The sequence below is a fragment of the Chenopodium album genome, chromosome 22 (assembly GCF_948465745.1).
Source record: "Chenopodium album chromosome 22, dcCheAlbu1.1, whole genome shotgun sequence".
Taxonomy (NCBI): Eukaryota; Viridiplantae; Streptophyta; class Magnoliopsida; order Caryophyllales; family Amaranthaceae; genus Chenopodium; species Chenopodium album.
Window position 1 is genome coordinate 21,049,356 of NC_137855.1, and position 21,970 is coordinate 21,071,325.

At 34.4% G+C, this 21,970-nt stretch overlaps 1 protein-coding gene across 1 annotated transcript; it reads left to right on the plus strand.

Annotated features, from left to right (window-relative positions):
• The first annotated feature begins 4,336 nt into the window (after positions 1-4,336).
• Positions 4,337-19,992, plus strand: LOC145604666 (AUGMIN subunit 6-like). Its single transcript, XM_081660577.1, has 13 exons — positions 4,337-4,625; positions 4,766-4,822; positions 4,897-4,991; positions 9,124-9,274; positions 9,395-9,520; positions 9,602-9,758; positions 11,054-11,114; positions 11,194-11,494; positions 11,624-11,746; positions 14,796-14,951; positions 15,039-15,282; positions 15,405-15,878; positions 19,138-19,992. The coding sequence occupies exons 1-13, from the start codon at positions 4,410-4,412 to the stop codon at positions 19,176-19,178; spliced, it is 2,202 nt and encodes a 733-aa protein (XP_081516703.1). The 5' UTR covers positions 4,337-4,409; the 3' UTR covers positions 19,179-19,992.
• Positions 19,993-21,970: the final 1,978 nt, after the last annotated feature.

The window sequence follows — 21,970 nt, forward strand, 5'->3', positions numbered from 1 at the left end:
CGCACCTAGTACTAAGTGCGGGCTGCTGGCCGCAGCTTGCTAGCAAGCCTCAGACTTGGTGTGGGATGCTAGCTTGGCTAACCCCCTAGCACTCGGTGTTCCGATGCTTGGGGTATTTTTGTCATTAGTGATTTATTACTTTCGACTCGACTTCCGACGCTCGATTTCGACGCTCTAAGCTCGAATTTCCGACGTCTAAATATTTATTACTCGGGCGACTCATTAATTCTTTCCAAATTAATTCGTCGTGTCGGTTCGTTGGTTTCTTGGGTGTGACCCGAAGGGGTCAGTCAAGATTAAGTTGTAACATTAATTATACATTAATATTACTGATCGGAAGTGGCCTCCACCCAGGCATTTCGATCACTTGATCTTACTGAATATATTAGCTTTCTAATAATTCTGAACCCACTATCAGAATAATACACTTGTTCGAAGGACACCATTCCTTTCAGAATTTCTATCTTTTTGTAGACGTTAAAACAAGTCGAATGGCACGCCGAACCAATCAAGAAAAGACACTTCTCAATTGGAAACAAATACGGTAGTTAGTGAGCTTACTCGCTTATAGGACAATTAGGGTGTCCGTCCACCCCTTGTATAAAGAGAGACGTGCGATGTCGCACATCTATTTAGGCACGTCCACCCAGTTCTGAGACACGTGTATTCATCTTGTGGACAAAACTGCTGAGAGAGTTGTCGATTTTCTTCTCTCTCACTGGATTTGGATGTATACCTCCACTCTTGAGACATGTACTTTTATCTTGTGGGCAACGAATATTGCATTTTGGCAAGCGAGTGTCAAGAACGAACTTTATTCATGTGTTAGGCTACGAATGTCAAAACACCTCCCCTTTTATCATCTTTTTCACTTGTTAAAATCAGACTAAAGTTTTAATGACATATCTAGGGACTTTAGATGAACAATGCCATAATGGGGAGGATATCATCATCTTTAATCTTTTTAAACCAATATCTTTTCATGACATGACATCACCTAGGACAGCCTTTACTTGTAAAAGCGTTCTACATTTGCAAAGGATCAATCTAGATTGTTTAGCACGTTAAGACTAGAAAATACTTTTTCCTAGCCTTAATAGCTACTTGTCTCAAACACTTAGCGAATCAAGGATCGTTTCGACATCCTTAACATTACTGAACGATTCTCTATTCTTAGGGAACTTTGCAGTATGAGTCTCGGATTTATTTCCTTGGCTACTTTGATCCTCGTCTATTTTAGACTCGATCAAAGTGGGGGCTAACTGTAGACATCTACTTTTGGCCTTTCGTCCCAACAGGAAGTGCTATGACGATAAATAAAACCATCTTTATGTTGGATCAACGTGAAGATTGTTTATAGACAACAGGTTAAGTCACAAGAACTCAAACTGACTAGCCTAATCCAAAACAAAATGAATTAAAGTCCAAATTAACTAAGCCTGATCATAATTAGGGTTAAGCTCGAGGTTAAAACCTAATTATGACGGATTTAGAGGCGCCTAGGTTAAATATCAATGCTGTAGAGGAATACGTGCGCATCTCAATGAGTCGCGCTATTCAAGCGCTTGCAATTGCTAGTGATGCGCTTGCGAAAGATTCAAAATTCCATTAAAATATAAAATTGAATCTTACCATAATACCGCGCGCAAGACTTTCATTTGCGCTGCCCATAGCAGCGCATTTAAATCACTTGCGCTAGGCTATCGCGCGTGACAGCTGCTGTGGCAGAACGCACAAAACCCTAAATGCATCCATTCCCTAAAAATAAAGGCTTAATACGAGGCTTAATCAGAAAGAAATTAACCTAAAACTCTGGCAAAAACTTTGTGAACTTGTGTACTACCAAACCCTCTTGTCCTAAACACTCACCCCCTTTAATCTAGCACGGTGGATATTCCCGAACACGAAGGAGTCCATAAGTGTTATAAGCGAAGATCTAGCAAGGAAAAGCAATTAGATCAATCACCTTTATTTTCTTGTTTAAATAACTTTTAATCAATTAATTAGTGTTGTTTGATCAATTTAAACGAAATTTTAATTAATTAAATTTTACATAGTATCTTGCGTTAAACAAAGAATAGAATTGAATAATTAATTGTTGATTAATTAAGACAACGTGAATCTTGTTTATTTATTGTTTTTTTCACGACTTTTGATTAAATAAGAATAACGACTTTTGCAATGTAATTCCTACATGATTGACGCATGTTAAATAAAATCAACTAACTTAGTTTTTAGGTATCACATTGCGTATATTGTTTGGTGATGAAATTGTGAAAAAGGTAGAGCTAGTAGAGGACGCACTAGGGCTAGGATAGCGATTCCCCCCCTAAAGGGAACGTTATCTTAGTACCCTCGCTTCCAAACTCATTTCTGGTTCATGTTGACCAATTTGGGCATGGGTAAATTCACGATTTGTGCTACATATTCCTTGAATTCTACTTGGGAGAAAGGCATGAATGAGGTTTATGAGTTATCCTAAAACTCATTGTCGACTCCTTACTTGTTTCTTATAAAAAAAGCGTGATGATATGATCAACTTTAATTCAAGGTCCCCCAATAGTCAGTAATTCAAATCCTAATACACCCTAATAAGTGTAAAATCCTAGGCTTGAACTTAAATTATTTTTATTGGACTTAAATTAATTTTACGGAAATGAAATTATTTCTGCTAAACTGAAATTATTTTTACTGATAAACTATTGTAATTCTTCTTTAAGAAAATTGATTTTTACTGAACTGAACTGAATTTATTTTTACTAAAATTATTTTTACTTAATATTATTTTTTTAAGGTGAAGAGAACAGGGCCTTAGTAGTTCTTGAAAGTGACGCAAGTAGTATGGTCAAGAGTAATTAGAAGAAATAAGTTTGCAGTTACACCTATATTTACAAAATGTACTATTGTCTAAAGTTGTGATCTACCTATATATAATAGCATATCTCTTTGCTTTTTTTAAAAAAAATCCTTTCTATGGAATAATATTGGTATTTTATTGAAAATAAAATTCTAAACCAAAAGTTTTATCTATAAACTCTATCCAAATCTTATTGAAAATAAAGGTCTAAAATAAATTTTTTTATCTGGCAAAATCTATCTAAATTTATCTAATTTTTTTTATCCTATTCTACAAAAGCATATAATTAAATAAATCCTATGTGCCATACTAATATCCGATTGTCGCTTACATGGCGTGATACTTGGCGGAAAATTAGAACGCCAAGTGTCATTGTCTCGTGAGCTGGCTAAAAGTTTAGCTTTATATATTAACATATATATCTTTGATTTTTTTAATCCTTTTTTTTGCATAATATTGGTATTTCATTGAAAATAAAATTCTAAACCAAAAGTTATATCTTTAAACTCTATCCAAATCTTATTGAAAATAAAACTCTAAAATAATTTTACTTTATGTGGCAAAATCTGTATAAATTAATCTAATTTTTTTAAATCCTATTCTACAAAAAAAATATAATTAAATAAATCCTATGTGTCATATTAATATCCAATTGTCGCCTAGGTGGCGTGACACTTGGCGTAACTGTCTCGTGAGCTGGCTAAAAGTTTAGCTTTATATATTAGATTATATGATATGATGATATGATATGATATGACGTGAATATATATGTAGGGTTGTCAAAAGCTGACACGACACGATAACTCGACATGAATCCGACACGAAATAAGCGGGTTTAGGTCAAGTATTCTCAACCCGTCTACATAATTGGGTCGACACGAACCCGACACGAAATTAAGTGGGTTAGGTTTGGGTTGAAATAAAAAATTTTATTCTAAACTTATAATTTTGTAAATTGCCTGGACACCATGTATACATTTAGGTAATTTCTTGCGGTCAATTTGACGAATAAAATAGATTTCAACTTTTGTAAATTAAAATTTGGCTATTAATTCGGGACAATTCTTATGTATGGTTGTGCTGCTAAAGCAACCAAATTTAAATTCCTATAGTACTTTTGCTAAATTACTAACTTTAAACTCTTGTAGTATCATTAATGAATTAATGATGTATGTTTTTTTAATTTTGAAATTGAATATTATAGTTTATTACATACTATATGGATAAAAGGTTACACGGCTAACCCATTTAATAAGCGGGTTAGATTTGGGTCAAGAGTTTTCAACCCGTTTAATAAATTGGTGGTTTGGATCAAGTGTTATTCACCCCTTTTAACATCGACACGAACGCGAATCCAACACAACACGACCCGTTTGACATGCCTATTTATATGGTACCATGGTGTGACAAGGACACATGGAAATTATTTAAATCTGATCGTGTCCCAAGCTCCTTTAATTTTTGAAAAACACAAAACAAATTCCCAAAATTCAAAATCAACACTAACAGAGAAGAGAGAGAGAGAGAGAGAGAGAGAGAGAGAGAGAGGTGAATGACGATGGACAGAGAGAAAGAGAGAGAAATAGAGCTAGAAAGCGCAATGTACACTAACTGTTTGCTCTTAGGCCTCGATCCATCCATCATCGGTCTTGCTCCTTCCAACACTACTCCTCGTGTTGGCCTTTTCCGCCATTCCAATCCTAAACTTGGCGAACAACTTCTCTACTTCATCCTTTCTTCTCTCCGAGGTCCTGCTCAATCTGCCAAGGTTCTAAATCAATCAATCAATCATTCAATCAATCAATCAATCTTCCTCTTTTTTTTTTTTTTTTTTTTTTTTTTTTTTTTTTTTTAACTTTATTATTAATTCTTGATTTCGCTGAATTTTGTTTTATTTTGTTTTGTTAGGATTTTGACAAGGTTTGGCCGATTTTCGATTCTGCTCAGTCTCGCGATTTTCGAAAGGTGATTGATTCTAGTTTTTTTATTTATTTATTTGTTTTGATTTGGAATTGTGAATGATGGGAATTGTTTCACAGGTTGTTCAAGGGATTATTAGTGAACTTGAATCTCAAGGTGCACTTCCCAGGAGTAATTCAAGGGTTTCGTCTCTTGCAACATGTTGTGGACCCAGGTTGGTAGCCAATTCTTTTCATACTTTTCTAATTTTATTATTATTTATTTTTATTTTTTTTTGAATTTTGCTCTTGTAAATCTGTTTTTGGGAGAAAATGATCATTACAGTACGAATCACAATTTCGGATTAATGGTACATACATCAGTGTTTAATTTGTGGTTTTTCAAAAAAATGAACCGACAATTTTAAGTATAGGTTGAATTATCCTGTCACTTTCAGTTTTTTGATTTCTTTGTTTTAAAATCTCTACAAAGCACAAAAGTAAGAGACTCTAGATAGTAAAATGTTGAATTTGAGTAAGAGGCAATGGGTTCAATCCTCTTTAATAAGATGATAGTTTATGTTCTTCTTTCTTGCCTACTCATTTTCTATGTTCTTCTAGTCACCAATTTCATTTGAAAGGCTTTTGTCCAGATTCTAACATTATGTAAGTTTTAATGTTATAAAGCAAAGGCTAGCTCTCACTAGAAGTTGTTTATTGAGTCAAGCTGCAATTGTGTCGGGCTTGCTTACTGTGTACAATTTGAGATTACTAGTTTAGTCTCCGTGCATTGCCCGGATTAAGTACCTATTATTTGTTTAAATATTGTCCAATTTTATAGTAATCATATTCTCATTAATTAATTTTGAAAGAAGTATTGTATTTATTTAGTTTGAAATAGTCCTAAAAAAAAAAAAAAAAGGGTATATATGAGATTAAAAAAAAAAAAAGAGAAAAAAGGATGATGTCAAAAATAGTTTAGGCGGGAAAATTTTTAATAAAAAAGTGACGTGTCCCTTTATGATGTCAGCAAATTTTGTTTTAGTAATAGTTAATAGATACGCTATAATAGGAGGAGCTAGTTGTGCATTGGCAATATTGGTTTTCCCTTACTTATTGGAGTGTTCAAAAGCACCAAGGATAAGGTGTAGTGAAGGTGCTTTTATGGATATATTGTGTTTTGTGTGGTTTGAACTTAGAATATGATTCGTACACTTCTAAATGAACACTTTATCATGCAACTTACCATAGTAAATGGTTGCTCGAGTGGCATTGGTGTATCCAGGAGTTTAATATAGGATGTGCACAATTATTTACTTTGTACTTTGTTAAGTAACAATGATTAAAACCTGATTTGTTAAGCTTGTTTATTTTTCCACGAAGACCTCTTGTCATCCCTTGTTTAGATTGGTGCTATTATGTAATCTTTATAATTTTTGACTATTTTTATGGAAATAATCAAGATTAAATCACAATATTGTCTAGTTGACAATGTAAGAATCGAACATTAGACCCACATTGATATGTAAAGCTCTATTGTATATTAGAACTAACCAAAATGCTACATTTATAATCTTGCATCAAGTTGCTTCAAATACTTTTTGTTAAAGCATTGAGATTGTACACTTGCACAGCCTTGGTTTGTTATGGTTTTTCTCCGACGAGTGGTTAGATGAAGATTCTTCTCATTGATTGGTAATTATTTTTCTACTCTGAGGACATCATTTTATTATATCTCAATTTTTATAAAAATTAATATCCTTTGACAACAAGGCCTTTACTTGAATAGATTTCTTGTAAAGGTAAATTTGTGATGTTTAAAATTTTACTTGAAAAAACATAGTACAGATGCAATTAATTTTGTTTATATTGCGTTATGATGTGTATGTTAGTAAGTGTCTCTTTAGGGGTGTAGTAACTTCATTAGCAATCTACCAAATTCTGCACACCTCTTCTTATAGCTCTAACCTTCTTGTCAAGTTTTGAGATAAGTTCATTTGGAGCATTTCTCTCACTGTTTTGGCTATCACCACATGGAAGTTCCTTAATGTCGTTTCAATCATGTTAATTATTCAGTTGCAATGAAGAGGAAAGGATCCCAAGCTTTTAAGAAATTCAGAATACAAATAGTCTTCATGGGAGAACTTTAGCTAATTCATAAAGGGGTGGCATTGGCAATCGACTAGAATTGAGATAGTGTTAAGTCTCTTATGCAACATAGACTTCTATTTTTGGCCTCTAACCTAACAAATATTGCGATGATGAGAAATGAATTCACTTCTTTGAACTAGATCGACGCTATGTTTCTATGAACTATGGAATGTGAAGGTAGGGATTATGTGAAACCCCTTTAAGCCTAAATAGATTACTTATCCCTAGACGAACCAACTCTGTTTATTAATTGGGCTTAGAATACGCTACCACATATTAGGCAGCCATTAATAATGTATAAAAGCTTGTTTATATACATCACCTTGCTTATGCTCGCGTGCAGAATCAAGGTTGCACATAAATGTCAAGCGCAACCATGAATGTTAGGTCACTCACATTTAGATCTTAGAATATACAATAAATTAAAAAAGATCTTCTTCTTGAACGCCTTAATCCCATAAGTCGGGTGAACTATATGAACCAACATGAGGACTTAACTTCCTAGGAGGTCACCCATCCTAAACTACTCTTAATCATTGTGGCTCATGTCAAACGATGTGACAAAGTTTTACACTGGCTTGGCTATCACTGGCCTACCGTAACCCTCCTCCAGCGGAAAACCCACGCGGAGTTTAACCAAGCAAAATTGTGATTAAGAAAGAGGCAGTAACAATTAATAACAGGAAAATAAGATTTATATCAGCTTCAATCTGTATAGCCAACGAAATCTGTAAATCATGCACCCATTGACCCTTCTTATTAAGCTATGAAATCCAGCTATCCTTATTGATATGGGACTCTTTCTTTATATGCAGCTATGTTACTGCTTAAACACTCGAATTAAGAAATTGAAAAGTAGATAAACAATAAGCTTACAACAAAGAAAGAAGTATCAACACCATCAGCTTCAAGCTCTTCTAGTATTCCTTTCTACCTTGTATTCCTTTCTACCTTGAGCATCATCAACAACAAAAAAAAAGATCTCGGATAGAAATAAATACTCCGTAAATAAAACGATAGATGCTACGAGCACGAGTTTCATCCTTGCATGTAGGTGTTGCGTGTGACCTCGAAGTCTACGCGCAACATCCTCATAAGCGGCGAAGCTTGATGACTTGTAAGCTCTAATTTTGCATCTATATATGCAAGCGTTCATTCGTTCGTAACAGGGGACCGAACACCCAACAAATACCCTAACATTGTCGAGGATTTCACAACCTTGACATTGTAATATCCTCTCATGTCTACATCTTTTGCTAAATCAATTTTCCCAATCGTTAAAGATTTTGATGTAGGAGTCTTTAGATGCGTGGTGCATAGATCTAGCAATGGAGAAGTGGTATGTTCCTTAATTAGTTGATCTAACGATGGAGAAGTGGTATAATTAGTAACAAAGATGTGTAGAGGCTTTGTTATTTTTAATGTTGGACTATAATTTTGGGTCACCTTGGCGGAAAAACCTTCCTAACTAGCCTCTTTTTAATCAACTTTAAAATCTTGCTTTGAGTTATTATTGAGGGGTACAAGTGATAATAACAAAAGGGTATAAGAAATTAGCAAACTTCAATTAATGTAGCCCATTTACTATTACATGTCCCCCTCTTATAAATAGGCGTACACCCTTTTGTACTTGCTGCGTCAGACTTTTTTTTTTTTCCCCCCGAAATGGAAACGTAAATTTTAGAGTAATAAAGATCTACAAATCATAGCTATGTTCCTTGTTTGTTAGCATTTTCCTGTGGGTTTGCACCTTATAACTTGCTTTTTTCTGATTGGGTTGGAAACTTATTTGGTTTGTCTAAGCTCTTCAATTGGTTGAGTATGGATTATTTTCAGTAACTTCTGCTTTAGCAAACTGCTATGGCAACTTTCTCTGCATGCTTAGAGAATTGTTTGCCAAAAAGACTTTGCTCTTATCTCAATTTACACTTCTTAAGGATCTATTATTTGAATTGTGTGCAGTTACAAATTTGATATATTTGGTTTAAGAAGTTTTGGACTTAAACATGAAACCCTCCTTGCCTCCTAGTATCGCACGGCTTTATATTTTTATGATGCAGAAAAGGGCACTATTGTTTTGTGCTATTTTCCTAGTGCCTTATTTTATTTTTTTTATTTTTTTTTTTTATTTATATATAGGGTGGAGACTCTTCTTGGTCTGTTCTCAGTTTATTTATTTATTTATCATTATATTTTTGGTTTTGTGTATGATTTCAGATTCGTTGAACTATTATGGCAACTTTCTTTGCATGCTTTACGTGAGGTTCATCGACGAACTTTTCCAGCTGATGTTGCTTCTAATGCATTGCCCAGTTCCCTAACTGATGTGGCATTTTCTCATGCTGCTGCACTACTTCCTGTAACCAAGGTATCTTTGTAATATATATGCTTTTCTGTCATGCTTAACTCTAGTGCCTAGGATATTCGTTGGTGTAAGCGAATATGTAATTTACCTGCGTGGTGGATATGACACCCCTCATTTCATTAGGCCAGGATAGCTCTTGAACGACAGCGATTCCTGAAAAATGCAGAAACTGCTGTCCAGAGGCAGGTGATGTGGTCAGGTTTGGCTCATGAGATGACAGCAGAGTATCGGGGTCTCTGCGCAGAAGAGGTATCAATTTCTATTATATGAAACACTTGGAGGCCATCTTAAAATTGCAAAAACTCATTTCCTTTCAATTCGCTGGTTTAGGCCTATCTGCAACAAGAGCTTGAAAAGCTTCAGGATTTGAGAAACAAAGCCAAGATGGAGGCTGAAATATGGGATGAACGTGCTTCTGGTTCAAGTCAAAGTTCTCATTTGGTCTCTAAGGCTACTCGACTATGGGAGTCCTTATTATCTCGTAAGAGTAAGTGGAGCTACTGTGAATATATTTTCATCTAATTTCTGTATCTGCTTCTTTATATGTCTTTTGCTATGCTTGAATTGAGATTTACATGGCATATCGTCAAATATATTTCCCTTACATTAAAACTATCTTGTTTTCCCTTGGAAATAAGACTTCTGTATTTCTAGACAAATATTGAATTCTTGTTATATTGTTGATTTAGCTTTGTGGAAGGAAAACATTTTATAGCATGATGTCCTGTCCAAGATCATATTATATTCTGTATATAAAATACTTCCTTTGTTCCGTAAATATTGCAACAATTACCATCTAGGAAGTTTCACAAATATTGCAAAATTTGCCTATTTGCACATGTTTTCACTCTTTCTCTTTCCTAAGCACAAGGTTTATTTCTCTCTCCTCTTCTTAAAATTCGTGTCCCATTACCATGTTGCAATATTTAAGGAACGGCTGAAATAGTCAGTAGAATTAAGCCTTCCGAATCTTTTGTGTGATATTGATTAAGGGCTTGTTCTGTTGACCTGAAATTATCTTATTGGACTTAATTAGACCTGATTTTCATGTTATATGTACACCTGATAGGACCTGATTAGCCCTGATTAGACGTGATTAACCCTGTAACTTATTTGACATAACACACTTTACTCTTTCTACAACAATTTCTAAATGATGTTTGTATGCTAATATTTATAAGTAAGAAATACTATATGCACTTGTTACTAATTCAGTTTTGATATAATTGCTCTCTTCTAAGCATCAAGCCCATGCCATACCTTCAAAGTGGCTGGTTTAAAAAGTACTCCATTAGTCTCCTCTTTGTATGGAACTATGGAAGTGGACTATTTTTTTGAAAATTTGTGGTTCTTAACAGGTGTACATAAATTTTAATTAAAAAGACGACTCTGATTTATATTGATGTAATATGTTGCTCACTAGAAGCATTAATCGGTAGCATAACAATATTAGAACAGAAATCATCTTTGATGGCTAATATATTTTCGCTTTAATCAATAATGTGTTATGTTACCTTACGCTAGTGCTGCATCTTTTCAAATGTTTTCTTTTCAACTCTCAAATATATACGACTCTTAAAAATTATTGGCTTTAGCAAGTTCTATGAGGTTTACATAACTTCGATGGTGGTAATGTTCTGCTATATCATAATCGCCTTTTATGCTGCATTTTAAAAAAAAAAAATTTGATCTGCTGTGTCAAGAACAATTGATTTTAAATTTTCACCCAAAAAAATAAAACAAACAACACACTTGATGTTATAACATTGTTACTGTCGTTAGGTCAGCATGAAGTACTTGCTTCAGGGCCTATAGAAGATCTAATAGCCCATCGAGAGCACAGGTATATTTGGTTCTTTGCAATCATTATTGATTAGGTGCTTTAGTGTCTGAAGAATTACGCTGATTTATGAGTTATTTAGGTATCGCATCTCTGGGTCAGCTTTACTTGCTGGTGTGGATCAAAGCTCACAGGTCTTGTTAGGGAAGCTTGGTGACCAAGCTACAGCTCATCCAGATGAGAAAGAGCTGGTTGATGGGTCATCTACCAATTTGAATAGAGACATGCAAAGAACAAGTGTGGATTCTTCCCATTCACAAACAAATGAAGAAAGCAGAGTGGACGACAGAAGTGGAAGAGGGAATCCCACTGTTGATGTTGCGGAGATTCTTAGGCGCTGGACACATGCTTTACAACGAATCCATAAGCAATCACTTCAATTGGTATACTTTTTAATTTAATGTTGTCTTACATTAACTTTACGATAAAAAATGTCAATCTTGGTAAAATTTGTCTTTGAAAATTTGGTAGGACTATTATTGGGTATTTTCTAACTATATTGTATGCTGTAGTCAAAAGCTAATGATGGAGAGGGTCCAGAAATTCTTCGAAGTACACAAGTTGGTGGAACTGGTCACGCTGAATGTTTGGCAGCAACCCTGGTTGAACATCGACAGCACTTGGCCAGTATACAGGTAGTATTCATGGGCCTGTTAGTAATTTGGTAACTCGGTCCAAATTAAAGTTCCCACTTTTTCTTCCCCTCTAATCTACTTCCTTCATTTCTATTTAGTTGAGACATTTGATTTAGGCACACATATTAAGGAGAAGTGAGATAGACATGTGAAAGACAGTAATACCCTTACTTAACCTACCCTTTCCTTCCTCCATCTATTGCCTAGCCATATGAGCCACCACCAGCCCACCCAAACTCCACACCTATATCTAGTTATCTAAATTCTACTCCACCACCACCATTGCCACCACCCAGATCGGCCATCACATAAAACCCACAAAATTACTCAACCTTAATAATTATCTAAAACTCCAAAAGCATTCACAGCCCAATAACTGCTACTACCTTTAGGGGCTTTAGATCTCAATTCTCAAATACTCCGTACTAGAAGTAGACGATGATGATGAAGGATGACAAATATGATGCTGCAATCAATGTTCCAGTAATTCAATTTAAAAAGTTGAATCAAAGAAACCCATATCTACACTTTGTTAGTTTGTTATGTGGGGATGAAATTACTAGTCCCACCAAAATAGAGATCTTAATCTAGTGTGTTCGATGATTTGAGGGTTTTTGATGTGTTGAAGGCGGAGGGAGGAGAGAGAAAGAGGTGACGACTGATGAGTGTGGTGGTGATGAGGTATGATATTAGTATGTGGCCATGTGGGTGGTCTGTTTATTGGGTCAGGTGATAGAGAGAGGAGAGAGATTGGTCTAATAATCAGATATGAGCAGGAGAGAGGTAAGGGTGCAATTGACCATTCATAATAGAAAATATGCCCAAAATAGAAACGTGTCACTTTCAGAAAGGAATACGTGTCAACTAATAAAAGGGTAATATGTATTTCCTCAGTTTCCATTCATGTTAACGTTACATTATCCATCACATCAACACTGTTTTCTTTCTCAAATTTAATACTTTTTAGTTTTATATGTATTTATTGGTTCATTTTAGTTGACACATTTCTTTAGGCAAGTTTGCTATTGTATGATTTCAAACATAAATATTTTCAATTGTCAAAAATTATAAATAAAAGGCTTATATTTATACATTTAGACAAATCTAACAAGACCACAAACGACTTTTTTTTTAAAGTACAAATCACAAAAAAAAAAAAAAAAAAAAAAAAAGTGTCAAAGTAACTTGTGTAAATAGTATCCAAAGTCAAAATAAGTGTCAACTAAAACGAAACGAAGGATGAGAAAAAGTAAAAACATTGAGCTTCTCCAATGGAGGACTCAAATAGGGAACCAAGATTTATGTCGAAAGAAGCCCGCCATTGGATGTGTTAGGATTAATAAGAACACTGGATAAATTTGACAACTTTTTAAAATAGCTCTCTTTCTACAATATGGAGATTGTTTATGTACAGTGTACTACCTATACTTTTTTATTTGTTTGACTTACTTATTCCAGATACCTAGTTTATGAAAACTTTGAAAAAGATGACGGGGTGTAAGAAAAAGTAAAAAGGTTGTGGGTGTAAGATAAACTCTGTGTGTGTGTGCGCGCGGTGGGTGGTGTCAAATAAAGTAAGAGAGTGGGTGGTGTCAAATAAAGTAAGAGAGTGTGTGGTGTCAAATAAAGTAAGAGAGTGTGAAAATGTGTAAATATTGTGGAGTACTATGGGTATGATGGTGAAAGGAGTATGCCAAAATGGAATTATGGTGTCACCATTGGACATTTTGTCTCTAAATATTGAAGTGATTTTGAGTTAGACCATTGCAGCTTATAAGTTGCCACGAAAATTCTTTGAAACACAACTTGGATAGAGATACAAGCTTGGTTACTTAGTTTCAAATTTGGAAAGATGCATTCCAATTTTTGTAAATAAAGTGCTAAGTGTGCCTCCTTAGATTCACCCTCCATTTAGCTTATTTACTTTGCCTCTGTTGGACAGAGACTTGTAAATGTGCTTGTGATTGGAATTTTAAAATGTGGCAATGTGTCATATAAAACCTTTTCCTTGGCTTCCTTTTCATGAAACTCATTGAGAATTTCAAAATACCGTTCCAAACAATAAGCTGCAAACCATCTCTTGTCAAATGGATTCAAGCACTCTTACGTCTCTTTGCTTAGAAATCGCTTTTATTAGTTTTAGCCGGCCTATAAAATTAGAAAACAGACCCTCACTTGTTAGTTGTGGGCATTTTTAGTGGATAAGCATTAAATTATACCAATTAACGGACAGTGATATATATTTTTATTTTTGCATCCAAAGAGTTTGTATATATTTCTTACTACAGAAGTCCCCTTGATCTCCATGCTCATGTCAAGTATTGTATCAAGAAGGTTTATCTCTGCCTAATTTCTAGCTGTGAATATTTAACTAGAAATGTTTCTATTTTTCCGTTTTATAAAGCATTGACTTATAAATACTCAAATACTATAGAACAGTAATGATAATTATAATTTTGACCACTGTGGCGAGATCATTTCTATGTGAGAACATTTCAATGACCAACTGTGACTAGTGATCTTTTCTCTGTGAGAACATTTCAATTAAAGGGTATACCCAATCTTGGCAAAGTCATATTTGCAAGAATGAAGGGGTCTTTTCAGTTTACCAATTTTTCACGGTTGTTTTTAGCCTCCATCTGAATAGGGTGGTACCTAGTCTTTGAGAGAAGGCGATAAAGATAAAGACGACTTGAGTAAATTTGGTATTAGTTAATGTTACGAGTAATACACTATTCTTGCCAATCCTGCTTTAGTTATATAGCCCCCTCTTCGTATAATAAGCATGCATCCCATTTTCTTAGTTTGCATTTAGAAGAAAGTGTAATATTGTTTTTCAGATAAAGACTCATTTGTCTCTCTCTTTTTTTTTTTTTTTTTTTTTTTTTTTTGGTGAAGCCGAGGGGCAAGCCCCACTCATTTATCTCTTATAGGGTTGTGACTTGAAGTCATCGTCGCAAAAAATGTTGACCTAGTTGTTCTGTTCATTTTGTTGGATATCTGGTAATATTAAAGTAAGATATTTAAATTAAGGTACCATGATTGTCAGGTTTTAATAAATCAACTGAAGGAAGTTGCGCCTGCTATTCAAAATTCTATAGAAGAACTCACAGAAGAAGTTAACACTGTTTCTTCCAGCCTTCCTTTAATGAATAAATGTCCTGGCCAGTCTAGTTTGCCTATGCAAGCTCAAAGCTGTGGGAAGGTAATGGTAATTTTGTTTTGGTTTCCCATTATATGTTAAAGCTTAGATGTTTTAATGTTTGATTCTTTGTACTTTTTCTTTATTAAGATTGGTAAAAGTGATGATACTACTGAAGTTACGTCAAAAATGTCCAATGTTCAACTTGAGAAGGCGGTTGCAAGCCCTACTTTAAAGCTTCCTCCATTGTTCAATCTGACGCCAAACTCAACAGCAAGAGGAGGAAATTTACAAAAAAGTTTTACTTCTCCTGTCAACCATGGAGATAATTTATCTGAAAGGAAGAGTATTGATAGTGCTTTTTTGAATAATGCAATGGATATTCTGCCTCAAGGTTTGCAGCAAGTCTTATTTTATTTATTTATTCATTTTTTTTTTTTTTAAAAAATATTGTTATTATTGTTTTTGATTTCTGCTATCTAATATGGCCTTTTTCTGAATAATTCACTTCTGCAGACTCAGAGTCTTTGTATGTCCAGAAGTTTAAGCGGTCAGTCCGAGAAGCAGCTTTGGCTACAAAATCATGTGATTATGAATCATCACGTGATAGCCACTCAGAAGACGGTTCAGAACACTTCTTTGTTCCTCTTTCAACTGCTGGAATTCCTTCTGTGGGTGTCGAACAGAGGGGATCTTCAGTTAGGAATAACCGATTTTCGTCTGAAGCCGAGTCCTTGTTACTTGGGAATTCTATTGTTGACAATTGTGGAGGCAAAAAGTTTGATGAAGTATCAGATGCTTTTAATGAGTTTGATTCACTTTCAGAGTATGATCGAGTAAATGGGTTTCTATCTGCTTCCTGTTCAAATTATGCAAATTCTGAATCGCAAACATCTTTTTATGACCTTGATGAGGCTTCTGATCAAGTCTTCTCTCCACCTTTACTTATGGAAACATCATTGCTAGCAGATGCATATGAAGATTTACTAGGTATGTATTTTTGGTTTGCTGAAAGATTTGCTTCATCTTTCTTCCTAATGATTTTCTCCTATTCAAATATATTTCCTGGTATCATTGGTATGTTTCATATGTTCATACATGTATGTACTTTGTTCAGTTAGTGTGTGCAATACATATCTCAAAGGAAGATGTACGTCTTCTAATGATTAATGCCATACCCTTTTGTGTATATGAGCAATCTTCAATTTTTAAGTCTACATGCTACTAAAGTTTCTCATCATTTTGGCTGAGAAAATTGTTGGAACTTTTGACACTTGATGGACATTCATTTTGTATCAATTACGGGTCTTCTAAATTATCCTCTACAACAGCCTCTCATTATATTGGAAAATTTGTCAATTACTACCTTAAAAAATAGCGTCTTGTTAGTTATTACCCTAAAAATAAAAGTTGTTAATTACTGCTTTTAAAAGTAATTATTACATTTAGGCTCATAATTGACAACATCATTTGACTAATTTGCCGGAAAATAGTTTGATGTAATAATCGTACAAATTAATCACTCTTAAGGGTAGTAATCAACAACATTTTATATTTTTAAGGTACTAATAACAGCATCTATTATTGAGGGTAGTAAATCACAAAACAGTCTTTTTAGGGTTAGTAATTATCAAATTTTTCTTTTATATTCTTTATTAGACTCTATCCTTGGTCTTTTGCCCTTGTTTGGTCGATCAAATCTATGTAGAAGAGATTGAATGGGCAACATTTTTCTTTGGTTGTATCTTCCTTTGTGAGTCTTTATTTAGCTAAAGGGCCTATTGTTTTCTACTTTTATGTAAGAACTTTTTTCTTAGATTGTTTCATCTCTTTCTTTTGTTGATAAATATTTTTCTTATGCGCAAAGCTTCAACACCCGTTGACACTTCATTTAAGGGCCTATTGTTTTCTATTTTTTCTAGTAAGAACTTTGTTCTTAGGTTGTTCGATTACTCTCTTTCTTTATAAGATATTTTTGAAAGGCAAAGCTTAACATCCTCTCTACCACCCACCACCTTGCATGTGCGGTGAATCACGATTTTAATTATTTCCCCCACCCAGGGACGCTGGGCAGGGCAATAGGTGCCGCTGCCCAAGGCCCAATGGATGAGGGGCCCAATAAAAATTGGCTCAAGATTTTTTTTTTTTTTTTTTTTTTTTTTTTTTTTTTTTTAAGTTTTTTATTTAAAGATTAGATGAATAACAAATGCTCCAGTTTTTTTTTACTATTTTTGCAATCCGCATGTATAAATTCTTCCACCAATTACTTCCTCCAAATTTAATATTTTAAGTTTACGTCTATTGAAGTTTCATGTATTCCATTCTGGATTCAATGTTATGTCTTTAGCTAATTTTTGTAATTTTAGTCTTTTAGATTATTATACTTTTTCCTAAAAAAAAAAAAAGATTATTATACTTTAATATGGCCTATTGTATAATGGTTTTAATTTCTTAAGTTTGATATATTTTTTTTTCAGTTTCAATTACGTAAATTTTGATTTTGATATTTTTTGTTAATTTAAAAATTAAGTTAATCTAATAAATTTTTTTTCAACGTAACATACTCCATCCATTTACTGATTTTTAGCCAGTTATCATAGCTATGCAAACAAAGAAAAAGTGGTAATAGCGGCCATATATCTGAGTAATTTTATTTTAATAGATAGATAAAGAATAAGAAGTTTATTAAATAAAAAAATATATAAAAGAAAAAAAAAAGTAGGATTGGGCCTTAAAGTAGAGTTGTGGGTGATTTATAAAAAATTAAGTAAAAACATTTGTATAAGGAGTACCATATATATGAGTAAACTCAATACAACAAAAGAAATGTTTTAATAGTCATCTTTGGATGCTTAAATTTTAAATGTGTATTTTTAAGTATTCAATAGCTGTAATAATAAAACTAATGTATTAATTTTTTAAAAAATATTCTATATAAGCTAATTTAAATTTGTTAGTTTACTTTGTAATTCAGAGCCCAATTTATCATTGCGCCCATAGGCCACCACAAGCTTAAAAACGGGCCTGCCCCCACCCTGGCGTGAACTCACATAATGTTTTACATAAATAATAATGTACATGAGATGTAGCTTATGTAGTGATTTCCAAAGGGTAGATCAAGCTATCAAGGTTAAGAACAACTCTACATTCATATCCATACAAGGATGTATGGATACATTATTTGTTACCCATTTACAAATGATTTAGGGTCAATTGAGAAGCTCCTAAAAAATGAGAAGTATTTTATGTGTATAATTTTTATACTAAATGTGCAAAAAAATTCAACACAAATTTGATGTGCATAAAATTTGTACATAATGTGCACAATTTCTGTTCTATCCAGCATATTGAAATTTTTTATCAGCTCAATAATCAAATTTGCACATCTAATCTAATGAAGAAAATATGCACATTTATCCTCCTCATCTTTCTCATTGGATCCCAATCCTATATATCATGTTATCAAGTTCCTTAAGGGTTCATCAATTTAGGTAGCATTGCATAATACTTCATATATAGAAGGGGTTTTGGCCTTTATTTTCCTTCCCCCTTCCCCCCGGGAGGAGTGGGGGATGGAGTTTGGGAGAGGGTGGGGGTGGTGAGGGTGGAGGTGATGATATAAGTTTGTTTCTTAAGGTTTCTGATTGTAGATTGTACAAAATTTGTCATTACTACTCTTAAAAATAAAAATTGCTAATTATCACCTTTAAGGTGATTAATTTGTACGATTATTACCTGTAGGCTGTAGCTATTTTTCGGCAAATTAGCCTAAGTATGATGTCACTTATCACTTTAAATCTATTTATATGAAAGCTAAGGGGAAACGATTGATAAATAATTAAATTGGGACTAAAGTGCCATTGAATACATGTTCGGCTAATAAGTGAAGTCATAAATTCCCGCTTTCACACTAATAAAGTGATTTAGAGGTCACAAAATGGGATTAAAATGATATATTTAAGATAATAAGTGACATCATAATTAGGCTAATTTGCCAGAAAATGGTTGAAGAGAGTAATTGTACAACGTAATCACTTTTAAGGGTAGCAATCAACAGCATATTTGACTTTTGAGGTTGTAGTTAACAATTTTGTTTTTTTGGGGTAGTAATTGACAGCAATTGACAAATGTTTCCATTATTATCTCTATTGTAGCGCATGTAAACTTGTCTTTTATCTCTATGGTGCAAAAAATGCTCTCTTGGTACCAGAAACCCTCTAACAATGTGAGATCATGTTATTTAATGCAGCACCGCTTTCGGAAACAGATGCTGCTTTGATGGATCATTAAGTGGGTGTCATGCTGTTTTCTGGTTCTGCAATATGCGTCGTTTCATCCCTACATCTGAATGCTGTTCGGTTGAAGTGTGGATAATACTTTGCATATTATGCTAATTAATGAAGAAATGAATCCACAGATGCGGGAATGTAAGTTTCATTAGAACCCAAAGTCTGCCTATAATGCTAATCAGTATGACCTCGATAAAGCAAACCAAGGGAACAATAGGGTCAGCCTAGTTAATTTTGACATAACATGTTACATGGTTGTAAAAGCCTAATGGTTGTAGCTAGTAGCTGGTGCAACGTAGTCAGATATATCTTTTGATTGTTGGTTTGACACTGAGGATTGTTGACATCTTCCATCATGCAGCATAGTTGTTTAGCTCTTGTTTGACTGAAGTTTTGCAGATGGACTAGACATGGAGCGAGTTATATGATTTGTTTGTTTTGCGGTATATCTTGCATTTGGTTTCAGAATTCCGAGGGTGCCATATTTTGTTTTTTTATTTTGTGAGTAAGGATGTTCAAAATGGATTACCTTTGGGGTGGAGACTTTTGGGTTTGATGATATTAGGCAGCTGGACATCATCAAAGTTAGGCTGTTTATTGGTTTCAGAACATATTCTTCCCTGTGGTTGAGCCTTGGCTTTGGGTTGCTGTTTGTATCTATATGATGTTTGTACACCATTCTGTTGCATAATGATATTACTTGAATGGTTTAAATTTTTCTTGTGTATGAATATAATGTATAACATATGTTTAGAAATGTAACTGTAATGGAGTTTGTGTCCTATTAAAATTTTGCTGATGCTACTTTAAACAAACATGGGTTATGTTGAAGATGGCAAGAACATGTCTGCAATTAGATTAATGGTCATTGCTATATACTTCTTCATTTTGCTTCTCTTAGTAAGCATATTTGAGTATGTCTTTGTAATATAATCTTTGTTGAGAATGATTTTACAACACAACGTCAATATGTAAATTGATTTATTTTTTGACGAGCCCACAATGAACCACTGCCAAAAAAGTAGCTTTTGTGTACAATGTTTTTTTTATTTTTTTTTTGGGTGGCAATAAAGCCCCTCATCTTTAAACTAATACTTTGCATAACTTTTAAATTATCTATGAATTTTACAACATTTAGAGGATATTTTACATACAACGTGACCGTTAAATAATTTTTTTTTTCTCATCTATAAAACCAGTTACCAACTTGTTAACACCTAATTACAAAACTATTTTATTTAGCACAAGTAGAATAAAAAAAGGGAAATTTTTGGTTGTCGGATGGGTTAGGGGCTGGGTATGTCGCCTAGGTTCACGACGGCTAAAGTGGGGCTGTGGCTTTGACTGACTAAGGTTAGAGTTGTGGTTGGAGGCTGGGTGGAGAGGTTTAGCAGCTAGGGGTGGGGGTATGGGTGGATCATTACTAGTTAGGGGGTAGGCAAGGAATGTGGGCTGGGTGGAGAATTCATCAGCAAGGGTTGAAATGTTGTGTGGGGATTCATGATTGACGATGGAGCAGGAATAAAAGGTTAAGTAATGGCGCATAGCTGCTATTTACATGGTAAATAAAGTGAAACGCCGTCCAAATTTATTGCCACCACCATCATTTCGAGCAAACTGACAATTTTGCTCTTATTAAACCGAAACCCATTTTTCAGCCTTATTTTTTTTTCTCTCCTCAAACATCAACCACTCACCTTTCTTACCACATGACCACCACATATTTGAGAATTACCGGGAAGCAATTGGCGGCGAGCTCAGGCAGCGGTGGCGTCTTCGATAGCGGAATGGGTGGAAAGGAGGTAAGTAGTTTCCAATTTGTTTTTTTATGTAATGGGTGGCGGGTAACCGAAGGTGAAAATCGGTTGCCAGCACCGGTAACCAGCGACCTAATCTGGTTGACTGCAGCCAGTAACCGGTTTCACCTCCGGTTACCATGGTGGGCAACCGGTTTTCACCTCCGGTTACCAGCCACCATTTTTTTTTTTAAAGAAAACTGACCAATTTTTTAATTGGGCTCCGATAATCGGATTTGACCTCCGGTTACCATGGACGGTAACCGGATTTGACCTCCGGTCGACCGTGGTAACCGGATTTGACCTCCGGTTGACTGTGGTGCCCGGAGCCCAAATCGCTCCGGTTACCGTGGAGCTGCGGTTGACCCCCGATTCTTTTTCTGTCGAGCCACCTCCTCGATCACCATCCATTTCTCGTCGACTTTTGTTGTCGTTGTAGCTGTCCGGTGTAGAAGGTGGTGGTTGACACAGTTTTGGTTGATGGGCTAATGTTAGAGAATGAAATGGAAAAAAAATTAATAAGGCAAAATCGTCAGTTTGCTTGAAATGATGGCGGTGGCGATAAATTTGGACGGCGGTATTTAACACCCCCCATAATAAATAGTAGCTACTTCGTATAAGACAAAAGAGTGGTGAATTTTTTTTCTTCTAGTGGTACAAATTTTGTACCACGGTCACTTATAATGGCTATAAATAGTACTAATAAAACAACTTATACTCTAGTAATATAATACATGTATATACATTAAGAATATCATTGTAAGTATAATAGTACATTAAAAATACCACTGTAGCAATAAAAATCACAAGATTAAGTGAATTTACCAATTAATCCTCCTATATGCATCCAAAACAAATAGCAACTATGCGCCTAGTTGCACTCAGAATAAGGTGGCTATTTTTTTACATAATTTATTTTAATTTATTTGACTAATCACTTATTGTCACGTGTATAATTGTTTATTAGACCACTTTCAGTCATGGTAAAAAACATAAA

What these genes read in the sequence shown, in the direction of transcription:
- LOC145604666 (XM_081660577.1), top strand. Translation starts at nt 4,410, where the DNA reads ATGACGATGGACAGAGAGAAAGAGAGAGAAATAGAGCTAGAAAGCGCA. An exon ending in CACTACTTCCTGTAACCAAG is followed by an intron (nt 9,275 to 9,394) that starts GTATCTTTGTAA and finishes TCATTTCATTAG; the next exon opens with GCCAGGATAGCTCTTGAACG. An exon ending in AGCACTTGGCCAGTATACAG is followed by an intron (nt 11,747 to 14,795) that starts GTAGTATTCATG and finishes CATGATTGTCAG; the next exon opens with GTTTTAATAAATCAACTGAA.